This window comes from Eurytemora carolleeae, unplaced genomic scaffold, assembly GCF_000591075.1.
Source record: "Eurytemora carolleeae unplaced genomic scaffold, Eaff_2.0 scaffold623, whole genome shotgun sequence".
Taxonomy (NCBI): Eukaryota; Metazoa; Arthropoda; class Copepoda; order Calanoida; family Temoridae; genus Eurytemora; species Eurytemora carolleeae.
In genome coordinates this window covers 79,190-93,785 of record NW_019397006.1, presented here as the reverse complement: position 1 = coordinate 93,785, position 14,596 = coordinate 79,190, and the positions used below count along the sequence as shown (strand labels likewise).

The following is a 14,596-nucleotide window of genomic DNA, read 5'->3' as shown; positions in this document are numbered from 1 at the left end:
CCTAACACGTAATAAGTGGTCATGTAAAAATAGGGGGGGGGGGGGGTCCAAAAATCGTTCTCTAGGACAGACCCCCTCTTCAGTAACTGAGCCGATTAGCTTTAAATTAATAATCTTTAAGATACTGGCTGAGTATGTTTGATCCAGGTGAATTATTTAATGATGAAATATTTAGAACTTTCTCTTCGATCCAAATTGTCAACTCACGTCATAAATAAGCTGTAAGAGCTTTCGCCAAAGACGTTTCCTTCGCAAACGTCGTACAAAGAATGATTTGCACAAAGAAAAGAAAGAACTGACCTGAAATAACTTTTCGTTTTTTGTTCGGAGGAGCGGCTTGGTTCACAGTTTCAGCAGAGGACATCTGAGACTTAACAAAGACTGAGTATTCATCAATACTCTAGAGAGGTCGAACCCAAACCAAACTTAAACTCTTGAAGTTTAGAATTTTTACTTTATTGACTATGGCTGATCGCTGAATGGTGAAGGATTGAAAAGATATTTTTGGATTCTAATTGGGTTTCTTTATTCCTGTCTACAGCTGACTCACGGAGATACTGTGACTATGCCACCTTTCTCTCATTGGACGGCAATCTTTGAAAAAGTCTTGATGTGTCGAAATCATGTATAAGACGACCTTTTATAAAGCTCAAGAAGCAATTTCGACACAAGCCTAAACCGGTCTGGTACGAAAATCAAAATGAAAAATTTGGGTAACACCTTTTTCAATCGTTTTAATCATTTAAACGTTGAATTAGGACAAACTCGAGGGAATTACAGAATAAAATTTACATTTACCTCGTCACGTTTGTGTTGATGCATCAGTTTAGAAGTCTGAAAAAAGGGTAAAAGTATAAAAATAGATGAATTTTTCACCGACGTGTGCTCTAAACACTGCCACTGTGTTGATAGAAGACTAAATGTCACAAATAAATTCATATATCAAAGACGACTTTCAAGTCGTCTTGCTATTGTCATGTTTCGTGGGACACCCTGTAGTTCCAATCGTCAAAAAAGGAAATTTCAGGCATAAGCCGTAAGAACGGAACATTATTTTTCTTAATGACATTTACCCTTATTTTTTAAAATTACTGTTAGTTAGCAATCTCAATTTTATTATAACGACGTTGATGGAAAATTTTCAACAATCGTTTAGGGCATCCAGTCATGTCAGTGTAGCTATAACTACATTGTTAATGGCGCAAAGCACTGAAAAAAAATGTTATCGGTTAAAAAATCTTCAACAGCGCAGCGGTTATAATGATCTATTTTAGTACAGTGTGAAGAGTGTGAAGTGCAAACAAAAAATTCATCAACACAATTAAAGAAATCGCCAACGGCACAACCGTTAATTGTCATTCTCAGTATTAACGGCATAAAGTGCGAAAAAAAATCTTGTAAGGTCATGAAATACTGAACGGTGCAGCCAAACGGTCTTCTGTAGTATCGGTGTTAACGGTTTGTTAATTGTTGTTAAGGCACTATATCCACTAAGTTGAATTATATTTATTCTTATATAGGTAACTAGATATCCAAATCAACTACCCAGCTAGCCAAATTGCGTAGATAGCGTGGTCGCATATTATTTTGGCTCTAATTGCGCAATTAAAACGCAAATTTGCGTATGACTATATTTCAAATTAGTGTAAATATCTAATTTTTCTAAAGAAAATATTTTATAACCCAGCTTTAAGTAAAAATATCATGAATTTGTGAAGATGTGTATCATTTTATTTCAGGTATACAAATTGCGTAAAAATACGCTCAATTTGCGTAATTCCCTAAAACTCTANGGGGGGGAGGGGGGTGTGTGGGGTCCAAAAATCGTATTTTAGGAAATTAACTCATAATATATATATTTTTTATTATAACCAGGTCCAGTTGTGTGTGAGTGAACCCTACTGAAGTAACCGAAGTAAAAGTTTACTGACTGTTTAGGTGCACTGCATTGAAGGGGTCAAGGCAACTGGAACTGCAGTTACTTGTAGTCCTTGTAGAGGCAGCAAATGGAGTAACCCCTGCTATTCAGGGCCTGAATATATGTTCAGGGGTAATTACCCCTAGAATTCTAGGGAGAGGGGTAAATAACCCCAATAACCCCCCTTATGGCCGCCACTGAAGGAATTACCGCAATCTTTTCTTAGCATTTAAGGATGTGAACACATGAGACACCATTTAAATGGCTAATTCGTTTCATAAATGGTCCAAAAATTAACGGTTTTTGCTGTTGGTTAATGGATTCTTCCTTTAACAGAATTTTGCCCTGCCCTAGGCTCACCCAAATAGATTGTCATAGGTGGCCAGAGATATTAACTAATTATGCATGACGTCACAAGTGTCAAATATAACAAGGAAAACGAAATTTTCTCCCATTAGTTGACATGCTCTCCAAGATTCAATAAAAAAGTGTAAAAACAGAAACTAAAGAAAACATAAAATTGTATTTATTTTACTGTAAGATAAGCACTTTTTTCCAAAAATATCACTATTATTAATAATTTTGTGGGACACAAAAACTAAGTTGACCCTTGTGACGTCAGAATACAATTGTACTGAGAGTGTACTAATTCTACGTTGCCATCTATTGTAATATAAGAATCTATTTTGGCTCAGTTTATTCTGTTTTTGTCAGTTTAATCAGAATTTTTACATCTGAGAATTCTCCAATATATTTGATAGTCAAAGATTTAAATGTCAAAGGTTTGTACAAATTTGCGTCATCTGCAGGTTACAAAATATAGAAAGAAAAATAAATTTCAGTTGGCAAGTGCGATAGTGAAATTTTCTAAGCTTCAAACATGATAAAGTTAACCCAATCTATTGACCTCCTGATCAGTAAATGCTTTTAATATTTTAACAGTAAATCTTGTCTTGGCCGGAAGTATGCTTTCATTACCGGAAGTGCACTGTCCTCCGTTTCCGGTAATGATGTGAAGTGCTGACTGACTGCACAATGTTGGCTTTATATAGAAAGAAATTTTAAATAGTCCGTTGTACGTATTTAACTAATTTTAATGGACGGAACTAGATAAATCTGTCTAAACTGAGTTAATCTTGTTCTCAAATTAGAATTAGAACAATTTCATCATCATCAATTCAAAAGTTACTAGCTTTCTGTTTATTGAAGATATACTATTAAAATATTTTTTAATACATTCAACAATAATAATTACAAATTTAATATATACTGTATTTCCATTATACTAAAACTGGAATGACTTGTAAGGACTCCTGATTAAAAAAGACAGTTTTGCTTGATTTCTCCTTTTAATACAGGCTGTTCCACGAAACATGACAGTTGGTGAATAGTTTTGAATGTCGTCTTCCAAATTAAAAGCGGTTTGCAGTTTATTTCGTTTGAAAAATCGTTTGCTCAAGTATATTTTACTTTTCAAATAAGTTTACTATAATATGACCCCATATATAATATTTTTATTATTGTCTTTGGTATTAAACAACTTAACAAATTATGGAAGAAGACATTCTAAACTATTTACCAACTGTCATTTTTCGTTGGACACCCTGTAGCTAGTTGAGCCCCAAACCACCTAGTTATACTTTTCTTATGGCGCATTTGCTCTGCTGTGAAACATTTCCTATGTAAGGAAGGAAAAGTGCGTTCCTAAGGTACCATGGGGCCGTTTTTCGACACCTTCCTATTTAAGGAACTATGCATGGAAAGGACCTCGCTGCCTTAGAACTAGACTTTTCCTTCCTCTTTGAGGGATTATATTCTGCCTTTTTTAATCAGGAGTCCTTACGAGGGATTCCAGTTTTGGGACTAGGGAAATATGGTGTAAAAAGCATAAAAAGTAAGGATTAAATCATCTATCGTCGGCTGGAAGTTGGCCGGTAATTCTGAAGAATTCCTCTGGACCGTATCCCAGTATACTCTGCAGATCACAAACAAATCTAAATTTAAACAAATATTATTTTTGCAACAATTCTGCACTTTAAAGTTAAAAAACTGATAAAGTTTAAAAATAATTTTTTGAAAGCTTTGCCATCAACGATTCATTAGGCTAAGAAGATGGAGATATTTTCGTTTTTATCGTCACAGTGATTACAAGAGAGCGGCTCATTCTCAAAGAATTTTCATAAGGGGAAGGTCATTGATGACGCTCTTAAACTCAAGCCCAAGTAACAAAAGTGAGGAATTTCCCCAGATTCTCCAACCGTGGTGACTTTCTTTAAGGAATTTCCGAGGAATTTCTTGAGAATCATTTCCTGTAACTTATTCCTCGGAAATTCTCAAGAAATTCCCTAGAATTGGTCCCCAAGATGAGAGATTTTTGTGGGATCACAGTTTTGAGACTCAGTTTCGAGAAATTCCTGATAAATTCTCCGGAATTTTTCCCCACGAAATTCCTCAGAATTTCTCCAGAAATATTCTCTGGAAATTCCTGAGAAATTTTCACCCCAAGAAATTCCTGACAATTCATTTGTCTGAATAAACAAAATACATGACAACTTCAGGAAGATCAAAAACGGCTATAACATTCTGACTTAAGAAGATGGTTATACTTCTAAAAAGTTGGAGGGGCAATATGGTTGTTAAGTTATTCACTGCTTTTGTTAGTGAATATTTCAAGATATTCCTGAGGAACTCTTATGAAAATCTTGGGAATAGTTCCAGGGAAATTCCCAGGAATTGGTTCTGAAGACCAATTTTTGCTACAAATTTTCTCTGGTTTTTCTGAAGAATTGGTGACAAGAAATTCCCTAGAATTGGTTAAAAGAAATTCCTTGGATAGAGTTACGAGAAATTCCTAGGAATGGGTTACAAGAAATTCCTAGGAATGGGTTACAAGAAATTCCTCGGACCTGGTTCCTGGGAATGGGTTACGAGAAATTCCTGGGAAAAGCTGTCGACATTTTCACCGGATTTTCCTGTGAAAGATTTCTGGGAATTTCCGCGGATTTTCCGCAAAATTGTTACTTGGGAGGAACAATTAAAATTATGAAGAAAAAAAATTCGGTTTGTAATAAGAAATTTATTAACCGCCTTTTTACCAACATAACGGAGCTATGATTCTCCCATCAGAGGGACGTTAAGTTACATTACGTCCCAGGGGACTAATAAAGTAAAATAACGAGCCGGTCTGCGAAGTTCTCGTATAAAAATTTGCGCATTTTCATCTTAAAAGTTGACGAAATTGTGTACAACATACCTTTTGGGAAATTAAAGATTTTACTGAAACACGGGTTCCCTCGACCGATTTCGCCTGCAAAACATCCCTGCTGCACTCTGGATGTTTTGTAGACAAAATTGGTCTCGGGAACCCTTGGTAAAGTAAAGTTCCCTTAAGTTCCCTGTTTGACCAAATGAAAACAAACTGTAGATATGGTTTTCATATTTTCTTATTATTTTAACTTAACAACATAAATCATGTTTTCTTCATGTCTGTCATTTTATATATATTACCATAATATGGTCGTAAAATAATTTAGTATTTCATTCTCTTGAATCTTTTTCCATGAAGCCGAGATTATTTTTGTTACAATGAAATATTCTTTGTCAATTTTTATGTTTTTGTTTTTATTGTAAAAGTTTGATTGTAAATTAGATTTTTTTATGATTGTTGTTTACATCTACCTGTAAATATATCTTTTCCCGGAGGTTTTATGAATAATATTTTTATCATAATAATATCGGAGACCTCGGGATAATTTCTCATAATTCATCTTAGGCTTATTCTTGCGTAATCCCCATCTACGAGCAACCTGAACAAAACAATAAAATATATGTAAGACAGTTGTCCCTCTAATATATTTGAGTAAAATGCCGACTTTTACTAAATATCTTAACATTATTCTACATCTGCCTTTTGAACAATAAACTTAATTATACAGGCGTCATATATATGAATCAGTACAGTAAAGAAGACTTCCCATTTCAATTTTGATTTCAGCCAAGCTTTCAAACAGCAGAAATACTCGACCATTAAATAACGAGAAGTTGTCAATTAACAGTTTTTTTTTTCTTTACTTGTAAACATGTAATTTGAAAGATGTTTGTTAGAGATTAATGCATTATTTGTTAAAAGTTGTCTTCATAGTATTGATATAATCGCCGACTACTGAACAATATTCATGGGAAGCCATGGGAGCTCATGTCTCAATATTCAGTTTTTCTTTTGAATCTTACTGTTATTTTTTTGAAATTGTTAAAACCCTTTTATCGACAACACTCCTCATAAATTAAAACTTTTTAACAAAATATAATTTTCCAATATGTGATAAGTTTTAATGTTAAAGTTAACGAACCTCATCTGGATCTGCAAGTTTGAACTCCCAACCTTGTCCTGAACAACAAACTTTGCTATCATTCTTTACAAAATTCCCTCTACGAATAGTAATATTTCTTTACGAAAGGGTTCGCAACTGAAAAACACACAGATAAACAATAAGTAAAATGTTAATATGATGATACAAGAGTCCCAATTCTAAACCGACGGCCAATTTTTGGACATTTTTAATATCAACTTTTTTGTAGGCTTTAGAATGCTTAAATGGAAACAATATTCTTGATTTAGAGTTAAAATTGTGTGTTGAACATGAAATATGTGCAAATTGGTTTACACGGAACGAAGATTTATACATTCTTATTAATTGTAAAATAAGTTCTAAATTTAAATAAAATTTACTTCAAATATAAGGGTTATAACCACAAAAGATGAGACTTTAAACTTTTTAAACGTAATAATCTGAAGGTTAACTTTGATTATAATTCATCAATAGTTTGACAAAGAAAGAAATAAGTTTACAGCTCCAAGGAACCACAAATCTAAAAAATAAAGACCAAAGAAATTCCGTACAGTCGTATCTAAAGTCTCATCCTTGCAAGTTAAGCAGCATAACCCTGTAGTAGCAAGTTTAAAAGTCTTAATTGATCAGAGATGGGAGCTTTTAAATGGGATATTCTTAATCCCGATAGGTTAGTCAATCTGGAGATTAATAACAAGAGGAGAACAAGCATATTTAATCCGGAGATTAAAGAAGAAGTTGTTAAAGAAGTTATATATATTTGCCATTAAATAGTCGATTCATACTTGATCAGACAAAGCTTTTTAGGGTAATGTTGTGAATCGGACATGGCCATCTTTGCATGGTGGGTCATTTGAAAATACGCCTCAGTCCCTTTAAGATACCCTGTTGTTTATATTTACTAAAATAAAATAAAAGTAGAAAAAGATATTTCATTAATTATTACCTGTCCATCTTATAATACTCTGGCATGATTTATCTGATAACAGTTCCAGGAGAAACTGCCAGAGTTGGATAGGTCCTGGGGGTAAAAATACTTTTACCAGTTACAGTCAGATACAGAGAGATCTAAAAAACTGTGGAATAGGAAGACGACAGTAAATCAATCTTATGCGTTTTTGATGTTGTTCAAAAAGCAAAAATGTTTAACCAGACCTTGAAAATCATCTTTTTAAGAAAAAAGGGTCTGTGAACACTGCACAATGCTGTGTTTTATGACAGTTTAAGATCAAAACTTAAGTCATAACGTTCATCTTAATATTCAATAGGTTTGTGGGTCCCGTTGTATCTAACTTGTAAAACTATATTTTATGTTTATTTTCCTAACTTTTTACTTTCCCTTGACTTTGTTCATTGCTTAAACCAATAGTTTGTATTTTCAAACAAAGGGTTAACCACAAAGAAAAACACTTTCCAACAGAAAAGACGCTAACTAGTAACTATAGCAATTTTAAGAAAAACTTTTTAGTGCTTTATGAAGTACATAAAGTTTGGGGAAAAATTAAACCAAAAATCACTAGACTTGGTTTAATGGAAATGTTTAGTTTCGCTTAAATTCATTTTTTATTTTTTTTCTAATATTTTTGATTTAGCCATTTTACTTTGTCGTCCTTGAATTTTCAGGTTTAGAAGGACATATCACACTGACCACTGTAAGTATGTATAACCTGCGGCACTGAACATAGGAATACTATGTACCGTACTGTACCCTCCAGAACTGGGTACAGCAGGTTGGAATGTACACTGCTGCCATCTAGAAGAAATAAAATGAAGGAATTATTGTCTTTAAATGTGGCTGCCAGGATTGTGTAATTTGTAGCTAATTTAATTTAGATTATGTAATAAAACCATTTACGGTAACATTAAAAAACAGTGGATTAGGATTACGACATTTATGCAATCTTATATGTATTTGATGTTTTTATAAAGAAAAATAGTTTTTTAGTTGCCTGACATGACTGCACGATTGCTGTTGTTTAAGTCTCACTGTCGTTTTCCTCTTCCACAGTTGTATGGGTCTGTGTAAGCAAAAACTTTTATTTTATACCTTTGAACTGAATTTGAATCTTGAATTAAAGCTTTAAGATGCTCCCAGACGAGATCTGTAACTTGTTCCGGGACTATAAAGTGTTCCGGGACCATAAAGTGTTTCGGGGCATTAAACTGCTCGAAGCTGAAAAGCCGGGAGATAAACTCATCCTTGGTCAGGGAACAGAGCTCGCATCCTTTCATCTAATAAAATGGGAAGATACAAAAATTTAGTTTTTTCCAAATGCATGGGAAAAATATTTTAGTCAAGCGTTAAATTTTTCCCATTCCCATTTGTGAACGTAACGTCTGCTGCGATGGCCCAAGAAGAAAATGGAGAACAAGAAATATAGAAATGTAAATTGTGTGTCACAAGAATAGGAGCATTCGCTGATGTACTAGCACCTAATATTAGCATCCTTTATTTAATTATTCATAAAAATTGTTAAAATTTAAATTTAAAAATTTGTGAACGTGAAGTAAAGTTTTATCTTGTGTATCTGCTGCCATCTGATTTGATTATTGTAAAAAGCCACTAGAATTGATCTTTACTCTTCACACTGTAAACTCCGGTACATTTTAAGTACCGAGCTGACTTTCAATCAGTAAGAGCAAACTGTACAGTTCGTACAGTACAAATACAAACTATGTAATGCAAAAGGGATAGTTTTACGAAATAAATACACTTCCTATTTATGTGCCCTGCATATTTGATTTGATATTTTTGATTTTATACAGTTGGACCCAGTTGGAACAGGAAGAAGACTTAAAAGTTGTCTTGGAATAGTTCAATGAAAATTAAACGCACCAATTGTACAATATATATATATCTGAAATTGAAAATTATCAAATTTTAGACTGAAAATAAGAATATTTCCATATTTTTACCTCATGACACCGGTCACTTAAATGTTAAATATGGAGATATCCTTATTTTCAGTCAAAAATTTGATAATTTTCGATTTCAGATTTTCTTTAAAAGTGACGTATAGGATTTTTACAGCATAGACAAAGAAGGAAATTAAAAACTTTTTCCTCGAGATTCTCTTTTTCACTCGTATAAAGACTTTAATTAATGATTTACCTTACAAGAAATGATTTTATCGAGAAGAGGTTGAACCCTAATTCTAAACTGTTCTCCAACCCAACCCATCCAGCTCAGGATATCATCAGTACACCACACCCTTCAATACGTACGTCGTACATAAAGGAGTACATAAAGGGAGGATCAGAAAAATCTGGAATACTTGTAACCTTCTTTCTGTTTAATTTTGAATTGATTTTTTTCTTCTAAAAAGGAAGTGAGTCTTTGTCACAAACTCAAATTTTCTAATCCTTATATCTTCGCAACCTGTCTGTGTAAACTTTTGATATTTCAAACTTAGACTATCTTAACTAACATAATTTACAGTTTGAAATATCAAAGGTTTACGGTACTTGGTTGCAAAGATATAGGAATTTGTGACAGAAACTCAATTCCTTTGCCCTAAATTATTTGTTTTTAATAGCAGTCGGAACTATTTTTTTTCTTCCACAAATGTCTTTTGTGGAGCTCCGACATCGGATGATTGGAAGCTGTCTTTTTTTAGTCCGCAATTGTTTTTAAACGGAGACGATTACAAAGTAAAACTACACTAACGGAAAAAAAGGCTTCAGCTGAAGTCCCTAGTATTTAAAAATCAAGTGAAATAATACCTGGGATCTGAGGGTATATTGTTTCGAGTACAGAATGATTTCCATGATTTCTCTAATCGAGAACAAATCTGAATTAGAAATAAATGATTCCACACATCGAACCCTGACCGGTTCGGAGTTTTAAAAGACTGTTATAGCCGTAATTTAAGAGTGGCATGTCCGATTTACAGCTGTGTCTAAAAGCTTTATTTGATAAATGTTTGTTTCTCGATGAAAATTAATTAAAATCAGACTTGAGCATTCTTCATGAGAAACAATTGAGCAAGTTGTAAGAAATAAAGACTTTTCAAGTTGGAACAGCTACGATATCCTCGACATTATTTATCAGCTATCAAGATTTTAAGGGTGCCGTGTGAATGGGCCAATCCCCTTTATTGTCTCAATTTAAGCTGTCCTTTTTTCAATGATTTATAAACGGAAAAATGTTAAAGGTCTCCGAGCTAGCCTTCTTACAATGATGACAATATAAGTAATACTGATCCTGTTAAAGGTTTTAAACCAATTACTCAGAAATAGTCCATAAATTATTTTTATATATCTCAAAGAAGCTAGATTTGCTAAGCTTAGTATTTGTGAAGCTTTAATTGTAAATGAATAGAATTTATCAGTACCAACTTAGAAAACGCATTTGACAAAATGTCGTCTTTAGAATACGAATCCAAAGACGGGAACGAGAGGTCGTCTTCGATTAAATCTGAAGCATCACTCTTTCTCAATCTCCAGTAGCTAAAAATATACGCATATTCCAAACATAGTTGTGCAAGTAAAGAAAATTGTAAATGTATAATTTTCCCCATTATATTTTTCGGTTTAGAAGAAGAAAAGTCTCAAATGTCCCAAATATATCAGGGCCAGGACTCAAGAGAGCCAGTTTTTTAGTCATTTGTTCTTGTTACCCCTTCCCTCCCTTTCCTCCACCTCCCCTCCATCCTCTTTCCTCCCTCTCTTTTCTCTCATTTTTTTATTGGCTTCACCCATAGATTAATTAAAATAACAGATAGGACACCAGGTGTCGTCTTTTCAAGATTTATGTGTGTTTCGTTCACAATAACCCTGAGGCAGAAGCCCAAAGGAGTTACGCATAGTCTGCGTAGAACAGAATTACAAGACAGAGATTGTGAACGAAACACACATAAATCTAAAAAAACGACATCTAGTGTCCTATCTGTTATTTTAATTAATTTATGGCTTCACCTTTCAGCTTCAATTTGTTGGAGAGTTGGAGACGGTATTCTACCATGAGATGAATTTTCCAAATCAGCTTCATCAATATATTCAACAATAACATCGTTTTGTGATACACTATATACAGAGATATCAATCTTTACACTTTAGGGTCAACCAAATATTAAGAATGGAGATACATTGAAAAATATATCATTGCTTCTTAATTTAATTTCTTCCATTTCTTTCAAACCAGTATGTAAAAGAGGAAAGAGATTTTCACGAACTACAATTGATATTTTTACAGAAAAAAATATTTTGTAACAGAAAATTTTGCGCCATATTTTTTTATTAAAAAACTTCCGGTAATTACGTTCATTTTAGTTTTTTAATTTTATATTATTTTAATTTTACTATTATAGAGAAGACACTCATGTAGATACTAGGGTCAATCGGAATTCCGTTGCACAGAATTGCACGGAATTGCGCCCAACGGTGCAGAATTGCACGCAACTGTCCTCAATTTGCGTAGAATTGCGCTGAATTTTAGGGCTCGTTATTGCGCGCAAGTAAAATTCACTTTCGTTGGACTATACACAGTTGTAGGTAAATAAATTATTTTATCTCCCTGAGAATATTGTTAATATTATCTTGAAGAAATGGTTGAGGTGAAGAGCGACAATTGTTCTGAGATGATAAGGTGAGGAAAATTTGTTTTTAGAAAAACATTCACCAAATGGCATGTTTCGTGGGACACCCTGTCTCTTAACTTGGAGTAAATATTTGTATCATCCTTCCTATCGAATCTTTATGACCAAACTCGTTATTGGTGAATTCTAATGAAAACACTGAAGCATTATGTTTCTATAGAAATGATCTATTTTCTTTGCATAGGAAACAAAAATTAAAAATGGAATTATAATTCAGATAAATTTTCCTCTACAGGTCATTTGATTTCCAAAATTGTTAATATTTTGAAACAAATACTTCCAACAGCACAAATCTTTTTGAGTAATTTTTTACTTTTTAGAACTGCAATTAATCTAATATTTAATCAAAAACTATTTTTAGGAAATGTTAAAGGAATTTTTTTTCCTTATAATCGGAAAATCTCTGGAAAAAAAATTGTCCAAATAAATGAATTATTTTATTTAACAGGATTTTTCCCTCGATTTCCTTAAAGCAGAATTTTCTCTTGGTGCTCTTGTATTTCCTAATAATTATATCATTGTATCATTAGTTCTTAACAAATCTCTTTAACCAAAATGCTACTAAAATATGTTTTGCCTTAAAATTGATCGGCCGTGATCGACTTCATCTATTAATGGATTAGGATCGGCTTCATCTAACGCTCCTTTCGATTTGTTCTGCAGATTTTCCTCGAATCGAATTTGAATTCTTGAATCTAGTAATTAATTTTAATGGTGGTTTACAAATTATTTTGTGCAATATAAAAATCGATGAGAATAGAATATATATTAGAGTGGAATTAACTAGAAAAAGGTGTAAAACGGCCATTTTGTTGTACTGTTTCCATACTGCTGGTGTACTTCACATATTTATTCTATATAACCTTTTGGGCCCTGGAATATCATCTTATAGAAAATCTAAAATTAATATTAAAAGAAAACCAAATTATGGAATAGGCTGGTTTCATAATTGACCAATGATCATTTCACATAGACTCTATACCTTTCACTTTACAAACGATGATTTTCCATTATAATAATAAATCAAATGATGTTTTTTATTCACCTAATTCATCATAAAGTTTATTTAATAGCTTTAAAAATTCGAAAATGAAATGGATAGTCTAGAGAACATACTGTATTAATATACTCTACTGCAGATAATTTGTGAACATTTACATGATTTGTACACTTTGAACTCCCTTTCAGGCTGAAAGGGACTAACAAAAGTCATACCGAGGGATTGTCTAAATTCCACTCTAATATATATTCCATTCTCTTTGATAAAAATATAATTCCGTCAAGGATATTTTTGTATCTTATTCTTACTACTGGAAGTTTGATGGTACAAGGCCTGCATCCTGTTTATAGCTTGATAACGATATCATAACTAATACTATACTTAAACCTATAAAGCTATACAGGGCGACCCAGAAAAATCAGAGTTTCTGGTCCAACAGGGGGTTTCTTTACAAATTATCAAAATTAATTATATTATGAGCTGATTTGTAGAATTGTTAATTATCATTTTTTTGGATCATGTTTTGTTCACACTGACTCTCTTAATATATTCAAATAGAGAGTATAAAGCAGAAACCTAATTATGTACCATTTACTAATTATACAATTATAAATGTACGATCTACGCACATTCATGTATCACCGGAAGCTATAGCAGCAAGCATGATTGGGACTTTTTGGAATAAAATAAGTTACGATTTGATTTATTACTAAGGTCCCACACAAAATTTGGGCCCGATCGGTTCGGCCGTTTTGACGTTTATTGTATGCAAACAAACAGACAGACAAGCTAAGTATATATATATGGATAAATAAAAATTTCTCTGTATGATAATTGTAAAACGGCAGTATGGTTTTGGTGAATTATCATGTAGAATTGCGCCTCGGTGTCGCGTGTCAACATTTTTTTTTAAGTTGTCACAATGGATATCGAGCTCAAGAATTGTAGATAAGCGTATAGTTTCAGCAGAATATTCGAATTGTAGATAAGCGTATAGTTTAAACAAAATATTCGAATTGTAGATAAGCGTATAGTTTAAGCAAAATATTCGAATTGTAGATAAGCGTATAGTTTAAGCAAAATGTTCGAATTGTAGATAAGCGTATAGTTTAAGTAAAATATTCGAATTGTAGATAAGCGTATAGTTTAAGCAAAATGTTCGACTATAACTAATCCCGGGTTTATAGGGCTATAAGGGAATTTATTTGCCTTAAGTTTCATGCTCGATCGTTTTTAGTAATTTAAAAAAAAATTTAGTTCAGATTATCGTTCTTTCCTTTATTGGAACACTTTCATCTGCAATCAAACTCTTATGCAATCAAACGATGATGCAATCAAATCAGCTGCAATCAGTAACAATTACAATCAATATTCATAAGCAATAAAAACTTAATTGCAATCAAACGGATTGTAAATGATTTTGTTTGAAACCTTTTATGATTGCAACTGAGTATCAATTGCAACCGGTGCTGATTGCAATTGATTTTTATTTTAATCGTAACAGTTTGCAAACGTTGCTGATTGAAATTGCGTTTCAAAGCAACAAAGCTGAATGCAACCAAGTGTTGTTGCTGATTGTAGCTGATTTTAATTGCAGCTGGCTTGGTTGCAACCGATTTGGTTGCAATAACTCATGTAAACTTTACTGATCGTATGCAATTATGTTTAATAGCAATTGAGTTGAATCCAGTTTATTTGCAATTGAACTTGCTCTTTTTCTGTAGTTTTTTTT

General features: G+C 32.9%; 1 protein-coding gene across 1 annotated transcript; it reads right to left on the bottom strand.

The window, feature by feature from the left end:
- Positions 1-3,454: 3,454 nt before the first annotated feature.
- LOC111711054 (protein c-ets-2-B) lies at positions 3,455-13,220 on the bottom strand. The gene is made up of 14 exons (XM_023485292.1): positions 13,173-13,220; positions 12,442-12,559; positions 12,331-12,367; positions 11,783-11,841; positions 11,185-11,292; positions 10,602-10,716; positions 9,991-10,058; positions 9,380-9,479; positions 8,315-8,499; positions 7,935-8,020; positions 7,214-7,288; positions 6,268-6,305; positions 5,597-5,724; positions 3,455-3,912 (listed from the first exon to the last, which is right to left on the bottom strand). The coding sequence occupies exons 1-14, from the start codon at positions 13,201-13,203 to the stop codon at positions 3,825-3,827; spliced, it is 1,236 nt and encodes a 411-aa protein (XP_023341060.1). The 5' UTR covers positions 13,204-13,220; the 3' UTR covers positions 3,455-3,824.
- Between the last annotated feature and the right edge of the window lie 1,376 nt (positions 13,221-14,596).